The sequence below is a fragment of the Lagenorhynchus albirostris genome, chromosome 5 (assembly GCF_949774975.1).
Source record: "Lagenorhynchus albirostris chromosome 5, mLagAlb1.1, whole genome shotgun sequence".
In the NCBI taxonomy this organism is placed as follows: Eukaryota; Metazoa; Chordata; class Mammalia; order Artiodactyla; family Delphinidae; genus Lagenorhynchus; species Lagenorhynchus albirostris.
Genome location: NC_083099.1, coordinates 76,260,279 through 76,278,644, shown reverse-complemented (window position 1 = coordinate 76,278,644; position 18,366 = coordinate 76,260,279). Strand labels below are relative to the sequence as shown.

Sequence of the window (18,366 nt, the reverse complement as noted above, 5' to 3'; positions counted from 1 at the left end):
GCTTGGGGGACACGCAGCTTGGGGGGGCGGGCCCTCTCACACCTGGGAACGGGGTGGGGTGGAGGAGGCGGCCGCCGGGCCCGGAGCCCGGACCGCGCGAGGGGCGAGGCTCAGCGCGCAGGGCTGGGGCACCAGAGCCCCCACGGCGAGCCCGGCTTGCGCCCGGTGGCCGGGGACTCGCCCGGCGGCCCCGCCCCCTCCCCGGCCGCCTCCTTCGCCGGCGCTTTTCCTGCGGGGCTCAGGAAGCCGGCCTAGAACAGCATCGAACAATAGCTCGGGGCCCGGGCTTGGCTCCGGGAGAAGCCGGCGCGGGGAGGCGGGGGAGGGAGGCGTCCGCGCCGCCGGGGGGCCGCGGCGAGACCCCGGCCCGGGCCGGAGCTTTAGTTGAGCTCGGCGCTGCCCGGGTCATTGTTGGCTGGGACTGAGGAGCGGGAGCCGGGGGAGGAGTTGCGAGGCGGCGGCGGCGGCGGCGGCGGCGGCGGCGGCGGCGGAGGGAGCCAGAGGGGGAGCCAGAGAGCGAGCGAGGGAGGGAAGCTGAGAGCGAGCGGGCGGTCGAGCGAGGGAGGGAGGAGGTAGAGAGACAGGGAGGGTGGGAGGGAGGAGGAAAAATAAAGAGGAGAGACTAGCAGGGCTGAACAATAGAGACAGGCAGACGGGCGAGGAGGAGAGCCAGCTGCCGCCGCTGAGGGAGAGCGGGCGCCCAGGCAGCTCGTACCCCGGCCCCGGCCAGACCGCAGGCGGCCAGCGCCCCCGGGGAAGGGGGACCATGGGGGAGCCGGCAGCAGGCGCCCCCAGCCCGCCGCGCGCCTCTGCCTGAGGGAGCCTCGGCGTCCTCTGCCCTAGCCCTGCCACCCCGGCCGGCCGCCCGCCCTTGAAGCCCGGTGTCCTCCGGGTCTGCGGCCGCGGCCGCTGCGCCCCGCGCCCTCCGCCCACAGGGCGCCGAGCAGCCCTCGGCCCCAGGCTTCGCCGGCCCCCGGCTGCCCGCGGACGCCCTCCCCCAGTCATGAACCCCCCGGAGGGGGCAGCGGAGGAAGGAGGAGCCGCCGACTCGGACGTGGACGCCTTTTTCCGGACAGGTAAGCTGGGCAGGGCGCGGGGGGTTGGGGAGGAGGCTGCTGCCCTGGATGCGGCGTCTTGGACAAGTTTGGGAAAGGAGGGCTGTTGCTGGGGTGTGCGTGTTGGGGGGCAGTCCCCTTCGTCGCCGGGGCTGGAGTGGCCGAGATTCTTGTTGTTATGGCAATGCGGGTTGCATTTTGGGGAGGGGTGGGGGCTGGGAGCTCGGCGCCCCTCGGCGTTCACCCCACTTGCGGGAGTCTGTGTTGGGGAGGCGAGAGGCGGTCCCCTCGGGCCGCCTTCTCCCGGAGCGCGGGGATGGGGCGATGTTGGATCACTTTGCAGTGCGCCGCTCCGGCTACCGGCGTCCCCCGCCCCTCCCTCGGCTCCCCCCTCCCCCCAGCGCCTGTCAGCCCGGCTCCCGCCGCCCTGGGCCGGCACCCCTTCTCCGGCCGGCGGCCCCCGGCCCCGATGTGCAAAGAGGGACAGTGGGGACCGGGAGTCGCGCAGGCTGCAGACTGACAGTCGGGAGCGGTGCAGACCGAGGACTGTAGTGCCTGGTGCGTGTGGGGAGCCAGAGTCTCAGACTTGAGAGGCAGACCCGGCAGGGAGGGCGGTGGGCGCCTGGGACCTCCTCCTTGTCCTCCTCTTCTCCAGTTCTGGGAACGGATGAGCTTTTCATAAGAATCACTCGTTCCTGGAAGTGTGAGTTAGCGTCCCCCTCATACACACCCACTGAATCTTTGCTTGCCTGTGGTATGTAGAGCACCGCCCCCGACCCCAGATCTGCCTTAACGGCTATTTTCGGCCCCTGCCACTTCCCAGCCCCCAGGGCTATAGCTCCTCATGTTCCTTGGCTACACAGCCCCTTTCCCAGAGCAGAACCGACCACCCTCATCTGCCACCACCTGTGGCCCTGTTTCTCTGATGACCAGGGTTTCTCCATCTCCTCTTTACCTGTGGCTTCCACCAACTCGGTAGGTAGAGCTCCCCATCTTCCATGTCTGGAACCATGTGGTTTGGAATCTTTTTCCCGAAGAGTCCAGTAAGTTATGGGGACCCTGGGCATCTCCCCTCTTTCTGTAAATTGGATTGGAGGACGTGAACTGATGGGGTCAAAGAGCAGGTTGGCTTTGAAGATTCCCTGCGCACCCATCTGTTTCCTAACCTCATTGCCTTGCCCTGGAGGTCATCTGAGGGAAGGGGTGGGGTGCTTTGTTGGGGAGACTTGTGGCTTTGGAAGTCAAGACTTGGTCAGCCCATATGTTCATTTTCTAGTTGGTCTGAAGAGGAAAGAGCTGGAGGATAGGAGCTGATAGGAGCTGACCTGGAGAAAGCAGAGGGAGCCCCTGTTATCCTATCCTGCTTCTCAGGGCTCAGCCTTGCCTCCCTCCTTCCTTTTCCCCAGATGTGGATTCTAATATACACCTTCCCCATCCCCCCCTTTCTCTCTCTGTCTCACATACTCTCTCTCTCACATACTCTCTCTCTCTCTCTCTCTCTCTCACACACACACACACACTCACTCACTCACTCACTCACTCACTCACTCACTCACTCACTCACACAGCCCAGGAACCAAAGCATGAATTCTAAAGAGGTGCCTGACCTGATAACCTTAGTTTATTATCTAGGGGAGAGGTTCTGGGGGCTAAGTGATACCTGGAAACATTCACTAGGACGTCTTCATTGACACCCCTACCATCCACCCTTTGCCTCCCATCTGGCACAAAACTCTGCCTTTTCTTAGCTCTGGGGAAAACTCTTGGAGTGTGAGCTTTCCCACCTTCCCTTTCTGGACCCACTTTTATCTTTTGGCATCCACTCCTCCTTCGCCTTTTCTACCATCCAAACACTAGATCCTGTCTATTCTCTGTCCCAGGCCCTTGGAGCAGATCTCAGTTTCTGGAGGCTTGCTAATTTCTGACAAATGAATTCACACAGTGTTAATGGTGTTAATGGCCTATAATGGCCCAATGTGTTACTTTTCCCAGGGCCTTTCAAAACACAACATGGGGCTTACATTGTCTAGCCCTGGCTCAAATCACAGAGTAAATAGCAGACTGGGTCCCTCTCCTATGGAATCCTGTTTGGGGATATTCTTCCTCCTCAGGCAGCCTTGTTGAGGGGGGCCCAGGTCTGATGTGCACTTTGAATCAGAGAAGGGTGAAATCTTCAGCGCATAAGGCTGGAAATGACTGACGACCTGTAACAAGCTGTACGAGGGGGTGCAGACTGTTTGTGGTAGGGTCTAGGACCACCACCCACCCTGAGTGGTCCTCTGTGCTCTGCTTCCTGATCTTACCCCCTTCCAGTCTCTAGCCTGGGCTTTTGCTGGGGATCCTTACACCTGGAAAAGGCCATATTTCTTAATCGTCTCCCTTCTGAGTCCCCATCTTTATGGAACATAGCACTACACCTGGTAGGCTGGACAGATGATAAATTTATTTAGTTGAACAGTTGAAAAAGCTCCAAACACATTTTCAAAGTCCCGAGTGCCAGGGTTACCCCCTACTTTCTGATGGAAGATTTTGCATACACAGAGACCACTGGCAATTGCTTTGTCAAAACCCTGGCATACTGTGCCTCTAATTAGGCATGTTTCCAATTATTCTGTCATTTTGGTTCTTTACTTGTCCTCTTCTGATTATTTTGGTATTTCAGTTCTTGTGACATTCCCCAAATCCTACATCCATACATGTACACGGACAGAAAGAAACACCCATGCACACCCCCTGTCCCCACCATTATTCTTATAGATTGGTGTATTCTGTGTCGTCTTTCTGGGAATTCTCTGATCCACGCCTGGGAAAGTGTGTCACAATAATTTTATTGATCATGGTTATGAGGCAGAGGAGGGGAAATATGGGAACTCAGAACTGGGAATAGAAATCAGTTGGAATAGAAAACCAGCAAGGTCTTTTCAGCTTCTACTAGGACCCTTCTGCTGTCCAGGGTGCTATGGGATACAAAGAAATATTCAAATTGGTTTCTACCCTCCAAGAGCTTTTAAAAGAAGATTGACAATTACTGCTCAATTAGAGATTAATTACTTGCTGAACATTATGGTGCTATAAGATAAAAAGTTGGCAGAACTACAGAGGAGTGGAACTGAGGGTAGCCCTTGAAGGGGAGATGGAGGGTGGGAAGAGAATCATGGGCAAAAGCTCAGGGAGGTTGAGGCATTGACACTGAGGATCCTGGGAAGACTGAGTAGAAGGTGTAGGGTAAGGAGGAATGGGAAACAGTGTTGGGTAAGTAGGGCAAGGCCAGATAGGCAGAATCTTGGGAGCCCAAGAGAGGAGATTGGATTTGATTCAGGACTGATAGGGAGTCACTTTAGGTTCCTGAGCAAGGGCATGTCCTGAAGAAAGTGGTATTTGGAAAGGTTAATCTGGGGGTCATATGATAGATGAAGTGGAAAGAGAAAGGATCCAAATGCAAAAGTGATCTGGAACTGAGGGAGAGGGGCTTCGTCTGGGTTGGTGGCAGGAAGGACGGGGACTCAGGGACCACTCTGAGAGACATTGTCAAAGGCAGAAATGTGGGTATTTGTTGACAAACTAGTTGTAGGGGGGAAAGAAAATTAAGCCCTCGAGAATAATGGGAGTAGCTGGGTTAAAAGCATAGAGGACCAACAGTATCCTGACTGAAGCACTCTGGTTGAGGACAGGAGCTGGATTTGCAGGGCAGATAATGCTGTTAGCTTTGGATGTGGAAAATTAGAGGCGATTGAGGAGCGTCCAGGTGGAGCTGGTTTGTGGGAGGTACGGGACTTCAGACAGGAGCACAGGTGGGAGGTTAGGGCTGGCATTGTGGCCTTGGAAGCCTCCTGAATCAAGGCTCGCTGCAGCTGAAGCTTTGTGAATGCATCAGCCCTCAGAGGGAGGGGGTGGAGGGAAGACGAGAGGGCTAAAGTTAGAATTTGGGGGAGAAACCCTTGTTTAGGAAGTGGCAGCAAAGGAGACTTGATCCTGGAGACCCCAGGGAGTCAGCGTGGGTTCTGATGTGATGACAGGCTGCAGACAGGTTGAATAAGAGGAGTGCCGGTCAAGTGTCTTTGGATGTGATAAAAAGAAAGCCACTATGAGATCTTGGGAGCACAGTATTAGAAGAGGCATTCAGAGCAGGGATTTGGGGTGGTGGGTAGGAATCAATTACTTGCAGAATTTACCAGTGAAAGGAAAAAGTTTGGGTGCTAGTCAGATGGCATGTTAGTACCAAGAAAAGGGGTTTTCATTTTTTGGTCGGAGAGTCAGAACAGGTTTGGATGTGGAAGGGAGAGAGATTGTGGGCAGGAAGAACTGAAGATGCTTGGTTGATTTTTGAGTTAGATACCTGAAGAGGTGAGACAAGAGGAGGTTCCCTAGCGAAAGTAAAATCTTGACTTTGGTGAGCAGAGGAGAAATCTCCTTCTATAAGACTCAAAGGAAGAAAGTTCAGAGGATAAATTTAATGAGATTGATGTGGAAATATCTTTTTTCTGTTGAGCTTTGGTCTTGTGAGTCCAGACATTTTTAACTGGACTGTTTGCTGTTACTTGGACTTTGGTCAGCCTCAAACTCAACTCTGTCTTTCCAAGTCCCTAAACTAGCTTCTCCTCTTGTCTTCCTTAATCCTATAAGTGGCACCTTCCCTTTCCTAGTCATGATATTTAGCGCCTTGCTATTGTCTCTGAGGAATCTCAATCTTCTAACAAACTCTGTTATCTTTCATAGTGAGCCCATGCTGTTCATCCTCAGGGCCTCTGCCCTAGGCCAGGAGACCCATTATGGTGCTCATGGACTCACTAGCCCTTTATCCTTGGCCCTTGGACTCTGCTCTCTCACCCCCACTCCAATTGGCATCTGCAGGCAGATTGCACTTCCTAAAGGAGATTGAACTACTTCCGTCACACCTGGTTTATGAACCTACAGTGACTTTCTAGTGCCTTCAGGGTCAAGTCTGTCCTTCACACCTCAGAGCCAGCCTGCTCTTCTCACATCCAAGGGCACTTTGGCTCATGTTCCCTTTGAATCATCCACCCCTTCACCCCTACTCTACAAATGCAACTTATTAGTCAAGACTTTAACACCACATTCTTCTGGAAGCTTTCATAGCTCGCAAGACCAACTCTCTCCTCTGAATTCCATAAACACTCACTTGTCTGTACTCGTCGTATCACTTCATCAGAGGTGTTGTATTGTTTTTATCCTTTTCATACAATGAAGTGATTTGTTCTTTAAAAGATCTTTTAAAAAGCTTGTGATTCACCAAAACCAAACCAAAACAAACTGTCTCCCCCCCTGTGCAGATAAAGCAAACACAGAAAAATATAAGCAGTTGCTGAATTTAGGTGGTGATATATTGGTATTCAGTGTACAACTCTTTAGACTTTTCTCAGATAAAAACCCCATCCCACCTAGACAGAGAACTGGTCATTGTCAGGTCCAGATCTGACTTGGAATAACAACCTATGTTGGTGTGCAGTTTTTTGAGTGAATATCACCCTGTCTGGGCATTGCCAGGCACCGTAAAAGGGGTAGAGTCTTTTACCTCCTGAGCTCTCTTTTGCAGCAAAGGAAAACATCTCTTTTTGACGTTGCGTTTGATGCTCCAGAATGTGAACGTGACACTTAATTCAATATTCACCATTCCTTCTTGATTCTCCTCCACTTAAGCCCATCATGATTTGGGCTTTTGGTCACGCCATTTCCCAAGAACTTTTGATGGAGTATTGAGAGGACTTTGTTGTTCTGAAGAGGGAAGGCTATTTCTACATTAATATATTTGAGAACATATCAACAACATTTAGGTACACCTCCATAATATTTGGGGGGCTTTGCTTTATCCTTGTGCCGCCAATCATCAAGAACTCGTTTATTGGCACATTCTGTCCAATTGTATTTGATAATCCCTTGGGGATGGAAGAGGTGTTGGAATAAACTGAGGCTACAGAAAGAAATTAGGTGAGAAGTGACAAAAAATATTCCTGACTGTCGGTGTCAATAAAACACTAGAATAGGTGAACTAGAGGTCCTTTTTAGACGTTGGAGAATGAACACTTTTATTTTTCCAAGTTCTTTCTGGTTCTGGAACTTGGTAGTTTACTTCTGGAGATGGGCAGTATGGTATAGTCTAGTGGTTCTCAACGGGAGGCAGTTTTGTCCTCCAAGAAACATTTGGCAATGTCTGGAGACATTTTTGGGGGTTGTCAACTCAGGGAGGGGGGTTGTACTGGCATCAAGTGGGTAGAGGTCTAGGGTGCTGCTAAACATCTTATAATGCACAGGACAAGAATTCTTCAGCCTCCAAATGTCAGTGGTGCTGAGGCTGAGAAACCCTGGTTATAGCCAGAAGACCATGGGCTTTGGATCAGATAGGCTCAGCACTAACCAGGGGCAGAATCTTGGGTAAATTATATAATCTATGTCATCCTCAGTCTTCTGCAAAATGGGACCAAGGATGCTTGTTTCACAGGTTGAGAGGATTAAATAGGAAAAACATGTGTAAAAAGCATCTAGTGGTTTCTGACCCACATTAGGAGCACAAGAAATACTAGCTGTTCCTGTTGTTTTTATTATTAAGCGAATGTGATGGCACAGAGGCTGAGGGAATCTCCAGAAGGGGTACTGTGCAGGGTTTTTGACACGGGGCGGCAGGGGTGCTGGAGAGGCGTCACCTGGGTGGAATCAGAAGGCTAGGGTCTGGGCCTCAGCTCTTTTTCATTCATTAATTTAATCATTTGTTTGACAAATATTTATCGAGTTCCTAGTGCAGCCATGTACTGTGCTCTGGGAGTGTATAAAATCATTGCAAGAAAGAATATCGAGCAGGAAGGAAAATGAATAGAATTACAATACCCTCCTCAGGGAGCACTTGAATTTAAGGGGTGGGAAAGGGAGAAAAAGCCTGTGAAAGAGGCCAAAAAGGTCAGGCAAGAGAGCAGGAGGTGAACCCTCCCCTTTGCTCTCTACTTATCTGCATGACTTGGGCAAGTGAGTAACATCTGTGTAAGATGAGGGTAGTGCGCCCCACCACCCAGTTTCCTTATAGGGCTGTTGAGAGACTCAAATGAGATACCATGTGTGAGAGGTCTTTATAAGTTGTACAATTCTGTCCAAATATGTGTAGATAGTTCCTTCCAAATCAAACATTCTATTACTCTAAGTACCACCTCTGACAAGTATTATCTTATTTAATCTGACCTTCATGGGACATTTTTCAATCCTTCTCAATTTGGTTTCCCAAAGGGACTGGATGGGGCATCCTCCTTACAACAAATCAGGGCACTCCTGTTCTCTCCTCCTCCACAAAAGTATATAAATGCCAGTTCCCCAGACCCTGGCCCACATGGCCCCATGCCATCTGGAGGAGCCCAGCGAGAATGGGGTTCCTGCTTCCACTGAGCCTCAGGTGGGTGCAGTGAATCAGTCCCTTCCCGCTCCTTCTCTGTCTGCGTGCAGTTCAGACTCCTCCTGCTACGCCTTTGAGTGTGAATGACTGGCAGCAAAAGAACTAGGAAATGATTGACAGCCACAGGGCTGTTGGATCAATAGAGCTGCTTGAAATCGTGTCTGCTGAGAAGTGAGGGAACAGAAGGAATTAGCTGGGAGAACAGAGGAATTAATACAGGGAAGTAAGAAACTGTTGGAGAATTAGCTTTGTCTCTTCCCCTTCTGTCCCATGGCATTATTAGAAGGGAGCTGGTTATTAGCTAGAAAACACAGATATGAGGGATAAACAAGGAGAGTGAAAAGTGGCAGATGAACTGTGTTCTCAAGGAAGTAGCTATACTTCTCGAGCTGAGACCTGAAGGATGGGTAGGATTTGGATGGGGAAGACAGAAGGTATTGGAACAGTGTTAGAAAAAGGCACGACCATCCATGGCATATTTGGGGGCAGTAAGTGGTCCAGTTTGTGTGACTTAGAGGATTCAGGTGGAGGATCAATGGGAGATAAAAATCAGAAGCGGGTAGGGACCAAGTTGATTGACTGCTTCATTTATTAAACCTTTATTGGACTCCTAGATAGTCAAGGGCTTTGAATGGCAGGCCAAGGAGTTTGGTCTTTCTGCAGTTAGCTTTCAGGAGCCACTAAAAGTGTCTGAATGGGGCGGTGACATGATGAGGAAGATAAATCTGGCAGTCCTGCAGAGGGTCAGTTGGAATGGGGGAGGAACTGCTAGCCAGGGTTGGATTGGGAGACCACTGTGATAGGTTAGGAGGGCCTGAACTTGAGATGGCACAGTGGAAGTGGGGAGGAGGGGATGGATATGAGGGAGCTCGTGGATGTAGCGTCTACAGGACTTGGTAACTTGGATGTAGAGGTGTTAAGGAAGAGTCAGGACTCAAAGATTACTCCAGCTCTTAGAGCTGGGTGACTGGGGAGGATGGAAGTACCCTAAATGAAAATTAGGAGTTACGGAAGAAGAGGAGCAGCTGTGGGGAGGCAGGAGGAGAGGCAGGATTTGGGAATTTACTTTGGGACGTGTTGCTTTTCAGGTGTCAGTGCAATAGCTTAGGGAGGTGTTGATTCAGTAGGCAGATAGCGGAGGGAGGCTGGAGCTTTGGAGGGAGGCCAGAGACTGAAATATAGATTTGGGAGATATCCGTAAGAAGTTGTGGCTGGAGCTATCAGAATAGATGAGATAATAAATGAAAAGCATATAGAGTCTTAAGGGCAGAGGGCCAAGGACAGAGCTGTAGACTCAAGTGAAGGGCTGGAAGAGAACCAGGAGAGAGCAGGGCTTGGAAACAGTCTGGTCATCAATAGGGTCTAATGCTGCAGAGGGGTTGAGGGAGAGGGGGACTGAGCAAACCCTGTGGGTTCTGGAAACTGGGAGATCACTGGTAACCTTTGAAATAACAGTTTCACTTGTGTATGGGAGGTGGAATTCAAATTTCAAGGGAAATGGGGAGTGAGTGGGTGGGGAGGAAGTGGTGGGAGTGCATATAGATGACTCTTTGGAAAGGTTTGGCTGTGAAGGGAAGGTTAAAAATAATAAGGTAGTTAGAGATGGGTAGCAGAGTTGAGGGGAGGATTTTTTTAGGTAGGGAAGATCTGTGAATACCTACGGGTGGGGAGGAGGGAGAAGGCAGGCTTGGGGAAGGGAATGAATATTTAGAAAAGAGGAGCAGTTGAAGGAAGTAGATCCTGGATGAGCCTGTAAGGGTGGATCTCAAGGTAGCTGGGGGGTGAGCCTTGGCCAGAGGAGGAGACTGGGGGAAGGCGGACTTCAGTAAAGTAGTAGGCTGGCCAGCAGCTCTGCTGAGGGCACAATGTGCTTGGTCAACAGCCCCAGCACAGAGAGCATCAGCTGGCCTGGAGACCCAGGGGCTTGTGGTCCTGTGCTTGGGGCGGATAGTTCAAGCTGAAGGCAGCTGTGAAATGGGTGAGCTGGGTTGGTGTGGCTCTAGAAGGCCCCTTGGACAGAGAAGCTAGAAAGCAAGGCTGGGAGGTCCCAAAATAGCAATCCTTTTAGAAGCGCTAGTGGCTTCCTTTGGCAGGCTGAGGTGGGATTTGCTTCAGGCTGTAGAGGGGTCTGCAGAATCACCTCCTACAGAGTGTGAGTCAGAAAAGCAAGTTGGGGGTGGGGTGGAGGGTGAGTGAGGACAGGACAGAAGGAGGAGGACTCACACAAGAAGGTGTAGGGGCAGCCTCCTGAGGAGGGGTCATGCCTGGCCGTCGGGTACTGTCTCTGTGAGGGATGGACCTGCTCTTGAATTTTCGGTTTCCTTAATGCCTCTAGAGGTTTTAGAAGAAAGAGGAAGCAGACCAGGGGTCATGGAGGAGCCTTTGTCCCGTTTTTCTCCATGAAGAGGAACCCTTCACACCAGAGGAAAGATGCCAATGAGCACACCCGTTCCTTTGGCCCCAAAGTACTCCCTTCAGCTCTCATTTTAGGGGCAAACCCAAGAACTGTCATCAAGTGAGGCATCTTATATGGCCCTCTAGGGGATGGAAGTAGGAATCCAGGGGTTCCTGTTTCCAAAAGGTGGGCTGTGGGGGACTGGGTTTATATTTCCGAGAGCAGGAGGAGGTGGGAGTTTCCTTAGATATGGCTCAGTTTCAGAATCATAGAGTCTTAGTACAGGAACTTACTAGCTGTGTGACCTTGTGCAAGGTACAGCCTCTCTGAGCTTCAGTTTCCTCATGAGTAAAATGGGTGAAAAAAAATCTTACCTATCAGGATCACTTGATTTGGTAGTTATAGATTGTGATAGTTATATTCATATTGTAAATAGTAATAGAAATGGAATTATATTACTAGTAATAGAATATGACTATATATAATATTACTAGTAAAACTATATTGTATATATTATTAGTTAGAATTTCCAAATCATGAAAATTATGCTTCAGTAGCTTGCTTCCTCCTCTCCACTCCCCTCCCCTGCGATACCCTCCCCATCTTTCCTCCCTCCCTTCCTCCTTCCCTTGCTTCCTTCCTTCTTTCCTCCCTTCCTTGTGCATAGTTAGGTAGGTAGGGATGTGATTTTTAAGCTTGCAGTTACAGTTATTCCAGGGTATGGCAGACAGGGTCTGGGAATGTGCCTACACCCCTTGCGTTTTACACTCTTACCCTGCAGCCTGGGGACAATGGGCATCTATGGGGAATGGGGGTGGGGAAACACAGTGTTCAGTTGGCAGCTGGACAGTGGGCCTAGAGGGAGACCCAGGAGACTGGCAGATGGTTAATTGGATGTGACAAAAGGGGACTGGGGGAGGGGTCTGGGGCTCCTGGGGGTTTCCTGTCTCTGACTTCTTATTCTCCTGGAGAGGAGATTGTGGGGAGAGGGAGGAGTATCTCTAGGAGCAGTTAGGGGAAAAGATTGGCAGGACTCCATGTTGGGTCTGTGGCCATGGAAGGACAGAGTACCATTGGGAGTGATGTCACAGCTTTAATTTGTAGGGTGGGTGCAAGATGTTGTCTCTTCTCTGTATCCCAGTCCACTGGCACATAACAGGCTCAAATACTTGGATATAAAGAGAAGGCTTAACCAACTATTGGAACAGTATAATTTTTTAGTCATTCTTCATGGTCCTAGCCATTGAGTTTTGACAGCTAAATATCATGATTACTTTTGATGAGAACTGGACAAAGACTGATCAATTTCAGCGAACACTAGATTTAAGTGAGTGGATCTCTTCATTCATGCTTGCATTCATTCATTCAAGTATCAAACACCAGCTGTGAACCTAATAAGTGCCAGGCACTGGGGCTACACCAGCAAGTTAGAAATCATCTTTCCCACATGGAGAATAACAGTCTGGTGGGGTTGCCTGACACACAAACAAAGGATTGCATGCTGTACATTGAGAACATAATGAAAGATCAACAGCCTCACCTGCATGCATGTGGCGAGGATTCACTGAAGAGGGGATGCTTATGCTGAAATAGATGAGGAGGTGATGAAAACGAAAATAGACCACTGTTGAAGAGGTTTGGTAATAAAAGTAAGGAGACTTAATACGATGGTAATTGAAGGGGTATTTTGGGAGTACTGGTACTCTTTTGTTTCTTGATGATAGGTGAGATCTGTTTGTGCACTTTCAGTGATTTGTAGACTTATGTGCAATTTTATGCATGCAAATTATACTTCAATAAAATTTTTTTAAAGGTTATCAGGTCCAGTGAAGTTTTGTTTTTTAAAGAGAGAGAAAAATCTTTGAGTGTTTGAAAAAATCATGGGAGGAGGTAGTGGTAGACACTGAAGGTGATAGAAGGTGGTATGTGTGGGGGTGGGGTACCAGAATGGGCACCAGCTTCTTCAAAAGTCAGCAAAGGATGAGAATTCCCTGGCGAAGAGGTTATCTCTGGGATGGAGGGGTACTTCTTCCTCTGTGGCTTTGGGAAAAGACCAGGTGGTTTTCAGGTCACGTGTACAGGTCAGACAGTAGAGCCCTTACAAGCTCATTAAGAAAACTGACCTCAGTCTTCTCTGGGATTGGGAACCAAGGTCATCTGAAGGACTGAGGGGTGCTGAGATCCTGCGAAGAGAGGAGACGGATTGGATCCATTCTCTGGAGAATGAGTGAGAATTGCATTAAAGAATGATCTGTCTAGTTGAGTTCAGAGTGGGCTAGGTGTTCAGACTTCTGCATCTTGTTCAGCCCTGGAGCCTCTGGAGTAGAGGTGAAAACAGGATTCTTGAGTCCTTATTTGGTGACTTGGATGAGAGGTCCAAGGTGGAGGTGAGGTGTGCACCAGACTTGTTTGGACACTAGTCTCTTACCAGAACTTTACTCAACATTGATGACTCCAAGACATTTTGGAAGCCCTGCCTTGGAAAATGGTCATGTCTGGTTTCCCCAAGTAGGCTGTACCTTTTGCTTTGGAATTGTCTGTCTTCTTCTCAACACTCAATTTAGTGCCTTGCAGATACTTGCTTGATTTATATTTGTTGCCTTGACTTTTTTTTTTAGAGAGCTATTTATTGGTGTGTAGGTCATTGGGAGTTCTATAATTAAACATTATGTTAAGGAAATGAATCTTTTTTTTTTTTTTTTGTGGACAGGCAGTTGTACCGCAAACAAAAAGACCTATGAAATCAATATTTACTGTGAAATATAGCAAAAAACTCTTGTTTATTCTGGATTAATTAGAGGGGATCCCTTTTATTGCTTGTTTACAAATATTCCATAGGCACTGGAAAACTAAAGAAGCACCCTTCTTTTGCAAAAATCCACATAGGGACGTTCAAACATTCAAATGGACCAACTAATCAATATTGACTGAATGTCTGCAATGTGCCCAGTATTATGCCAGATACTAAGGGGGCTGCTAAAGGTGGGTAACAAATGTTACCCACGTTGTTCCTGAAGAGTTTATGCTCTTGTTGGGTTAGGGGGAGACTAGTATAGGAAAAAATGGCTAATTGGAAGTCAATCAGAAAGGGAATTTCACTCATTCCTTGATTCATTTAATATGTGTTTATTGTCTATAAGCTAAAAGATAATTTAAGTAAGTGGTAAACAATGTTTCATTTAGAGAGATCTGATTTTCTTATACTTCATAGAACATTTATGTAGACATTTAGACTTTTTCCTAAATGAAACCATTTCCCCCAATTAATACAAATGTATGTTATATCAGTATACACGTATCTATTGAGCGACGTGAGTCATTCATAAGCCAGTACCCTTTACATGGGGTAACGTAAGAAGACAGAGGATTTGTTGGTTGTCTGGAGGGGTAAAGTGTCAACTTACTGTTGTAAGAAATAGTTACACAAAATGGAAGTACAGGATCTATGGTTAAAAGTGAATGCTCTTTCTCCCTCCTTTTCCCTGATGTTAAGATAAATTCAATGGACGTATGTACTTGCTACATACACAAATATGTGTTTATACAAATGCATAGCTTTCTTTCATATTTTAACAAAAAAGAGAATTGTGCTATACCTGTTATTCTGCAATTTGTTTTTTTGTTTGTTTGTTTGTTTGTTTGTTTGTTTTTGCGGTACGCGGGCTTCTCACTGTTGTGGCCTCTCCCGTTGCGGAGAACAGGCTCCGGACGCGCAGGCTCAGCAGCCATGGCTCACGGGCAGAGCCGCTCCGGGGCATGTGGGATCTTCCCGGACCAGGGCACGAACCCGTGTCCCCTGCATCGGCAGGCGGACTCTCAACCACTGCGCCACCAGGGAAGCCCCTGCAATTTGTTTTTATCACTTTATAATCATGGACATTTTTCCATGTCAGTGCATATGTTCTACCTCATTTGTTTGAAGAGTTGTGTTACCTTCTGTTGTGTGGATGTGCCACATTTTATTTAACCATTCTCCTAATGATGGACATTTATAAACCAGCTTTTCTGAGGACCAGTGTTTGTTCTGGGACATTATTTGGCCCAAAGAGTAGCAAGAACGGTCACCCATTATTTGATCGTTTTCAAAGGTGACTGTGAGACAGCCGTAAGATCAGGATGTTTCTTCTGCTTTTATCCTCAGGAGGGAGGGAGAACAGCCAGTCCTGTTCTCTGGAGGCTAATTTTCTGTGCAACGTTTACAGACGCTTTTATTAATGACATTTAAATAAATGGTAGAGGCCATTCTTGGCTTTTTTTGCTGTATGCCTTTAAGTGACTTAGGAGCCAGATTTGCAGTCACAATTAGCCAAAAAAAGCCACATGTGTTTTGTGGGTTTGAGTGAAAGTTAATTCCAATACCACAGGTATGGAAGTGCTTTAGGTTGTGTGTGCAAAAGCCATAGTCTGTGTTTGGCTAGAAGAATTCAACGATGTGATTTGGGAGACCTCGGTTTCCAATTCTGCCCACCACTAATTATCTCTGTGACTTGGCTAAGCCAGTTAAAATGTCTGTTTTTACAGATGGAACCTGTCTTTCCTCATCTGAAGAAAGAGGTAAACATACTTGCCCTGCCATACATCATAGGAGTAGTATGAGATAAAGTGAGATAATAGAAGGAAAATTCTTTGGACAAATAAAATTGCTGACTCAATGAAAAGGGTTTTTGTTTGCTGCCTTTCTCTGGGGTCTCCCTTAGTTTTGAGTGTGGTTGAAAGCTGAGCTAGGGTACTCAGATGGGAGTGACAGCCGTACCACGTTTGAGGCTGTACATTTTTTCATGTCTGGTAGGAAATTGGTAGCACTAGAGATGGAGTGAAACGTTTCATGATACGTTCCATTTGCTTTTGGAAAAGAGACGTGTGGAAGAGCGGTTCATCTAACTGCCCAGAATGGCTGTGGGTTTCTCTCTGATGGGTGACACTGCAGCTCAGTTGCACACTCTTTATCACCCAGACGTGCAAAGAAAATGTAGCTTTTAAAATTTTCTAATGTGGAGCTAATCTCCCTCCACCCCAACTTGGCTGGTTTATAGTATGTCACGTGTTTTTTTTTTTTTTCTCCCCCCGATTGGTCTTTTTGGATGTCTGTTTCTTTCCGGTGAATTTCTCATTCACTGCGACTTTCTTCTGTTTTCCCACTTCTCTGGGTCTGGGTGTGTAGAGGTGCACCTGTGAACTTGTGGTGATGGTGGCGGGGGCAGGGGGAGAGGGGTGCTTGGAGCGGTGGCATGATGGTTGGATTCCCCTGATCTTTGCTTCATGGGGGCTGGTCTGGTCTGATCTGATCCCTGTACTGGTGTCTTGCTTTCTGGGGTATTGTGCTGATACCCAGCACTAACATTCATGTCTTGACTATTTGCCTATGGGGTCAAAGTCCCCGCACATGGCAGCCTCTTAGTCCTGACCCCAGGCCTCTGCCTAGTCAGTGGCTCTCTAAGCATCTCTGAGTACCATCATCAGGGGATGAAGAAATATATAGATCCCCAGCTTACTCAGTACCAACTATGAAAAGACAGGACCTGTACGCCTGGCTTGCCTAACTAGATACCCACTTGGCCAGTGCTGTGTTTTCATCCCGTCACCTCCACACCGTGTGGATCAGGGTGTGGGACTGAATGGCAGCCATTGACCTAGAGGCCTGCAGCCTCCTCAGGAGTGGCCTTAGGGTCCTCAGGTGCCTTCACACCTATTGAGATGTTATATTCTAAAGCTGCCCCCTTCACCCCAAACCCTGGTTGGGCCTTGAGGTGGTAGATAGGAGGAAGCTGGGACCCTGGTGTCCCATCTCCTAGACTGGGTTTTTGCCACATTCTCCTGCTGCTTGAGGGAGAGGGCTTCTTCTCCTCCTCTTGGAGCAAGGATCTCCCTAATGTGGCATCTTGAGTGCTCTTTACCTTTGGTTTAGAATGATCTTTGTGGTCAAGTACACCCATTTTGGAGCTTGATACGTTGATTCCTACACCTCAGGAATGTGTTGAGAATTCAAGCTGCACTAAAAAAATTCCTATCCAGGATGTCAACAGCTGAACATGGACACTTTCTCTTTGCCTGCTGCTAAAACTATGCTGATCTTCCCTGAGGCAAGTAGATGCTTCTGACAGAGTAAGGGGGAGGTTAAATGTATGTAAGGACATGCAAGAGAGAAAAATACATTGTATTTTTAAATAGTGTTACCCTAGTTAAAACAATAATTTTGGGGAAAAAAAAGGTTTAGAAATGGGGCTTCTAAGACTGCCTTCACTGGGATTCTGTCTACATACGTGTATGCGTTTATGTGCACGTAAGCATGCGAGAGCGCGGCATTGTCAATTCTTCCGGCAAGCATTTGTTGAGCACTTCTTACATCCCATGCACTGTGGTCCAGAGGGGAACATGGCGCAGTCTCCGTCTTCAAGGAGCTCCCAGCTTTAGGAGGGCGATGGGTGGTGATGGATTACATCCAGAGCTGTACTGCTGATGCCTGCGTTTCTGTCTGGTGAATATGACTAATGTTTGAGGTAGGGGCCTCTAATGGGTCTGGGTTCCCTCTTACCTTGCTAGGATCTGCTTTCCGAGTCTCTTCAGCCTCCTAAAATGGCCAGTTCTAGGCAGTTTTGCTTTTTCCAAATAAAGCTAATTCCTTTAACATCAGCCTAGGTTTTCACAAACATGTATTCTATAGAAAGGATGTGTTAAATAAGATCAATTGAAATAGATAATAAGAAAAGAGAAAAATGAAGTCCAGCTTAGGGCTATTGCTCTGCTTCTCTTGTGGTGGAGCTGTTTATTTGCTGTTATTTTTAACCAAAATTCTTCCACTTCTTTTTTTTTTTTAATTAATTAATTTATTTTTGGCTGCATGTGTCTTCGTTGCTGCACATGGGCTTTCTCTAGTTGCGGTGAACGGGGGCTGCCCTTCATTGCGGTGTGCGGGCTTCTCATTGCGGTGACTTCTCTTGTTGTGGAACATGGGCTCTAGGTGCGCGGGCTTCAGTAGTTGTGGCACGCAGGCTCAGTAGTTGTGGCGCATGGGCTTAGTTGCTCCACAGCATGTGAGATCTTCCCGGACCAGGGCTCAAACCCGTGTCCCCTGCATTGGCAGGTGGATTCTTAACCAATGCGCCACCAGGGAAGTCCTCTTCCACTTCTTTTACACAGGAAGACTTCTGTGTTTTACATACTGTTCTCACTCCAGGGCTCTGGGACTCAAGTAGCCCTAGTAGCTATGAGCAGTGTTTCTCATTTGACCAGGGAAAATGAGAACTCTGTTCCCTGTGAAGGTGGCAGAAACTGGGAGACTGGCAAAACAGGAGGGCCAGGAAAGTACAGAAAAAACCCAAAGAAGCAGGCAAGTGATGGTGCCAGCTGGTTGGGTTCAAGTGGAAAGAGTGGGGGGCTGGGCGTCAGGAGCACAGTTTTCTGATTGATGAGGTTGGTAAACCCCTTTCCCTCTCTTAGACAATGAGGGAGGTGAGCTAGGTAGTCTCAAATGTATCTTCCATCTTCAACATTCTGAGCTAACTGGACAACAGTAAAGCCAGCAG

At 48.3% G+C, this 18,366-nt stretch overlaps 1 protein-coding gene across 5 annotated transcripts in view; it reads left to right on the top strand.

The window, feature by feature from the left end:
- Positions 1 to 642: 642 nt before the first annotated feature.
- KALRN (kalirin RhoGEF kinase) overlaps positions 643 to 18,366 on the top strand; it is a 513,398-nt gene continuing 495,674 nt past the window's right edge. For all 5 annotated transcript variants that reach the window (XR_009540742.1, XM_060150454.1, XM_060150452.1 and 2 more), the window contains exon 1: positions 643 to 1,076. Coding sequence is in view for 4 of the 5 variants with exons in the window: in XM_060150454.1 (XP_060006437.1) it covers positions 1,004 to 1,076 (73 nt within the window). In the remaining variant the exon portion in view is untranslated. The remainder of the gene's footprint in view (positions 1,077 to 18,366) is intronic.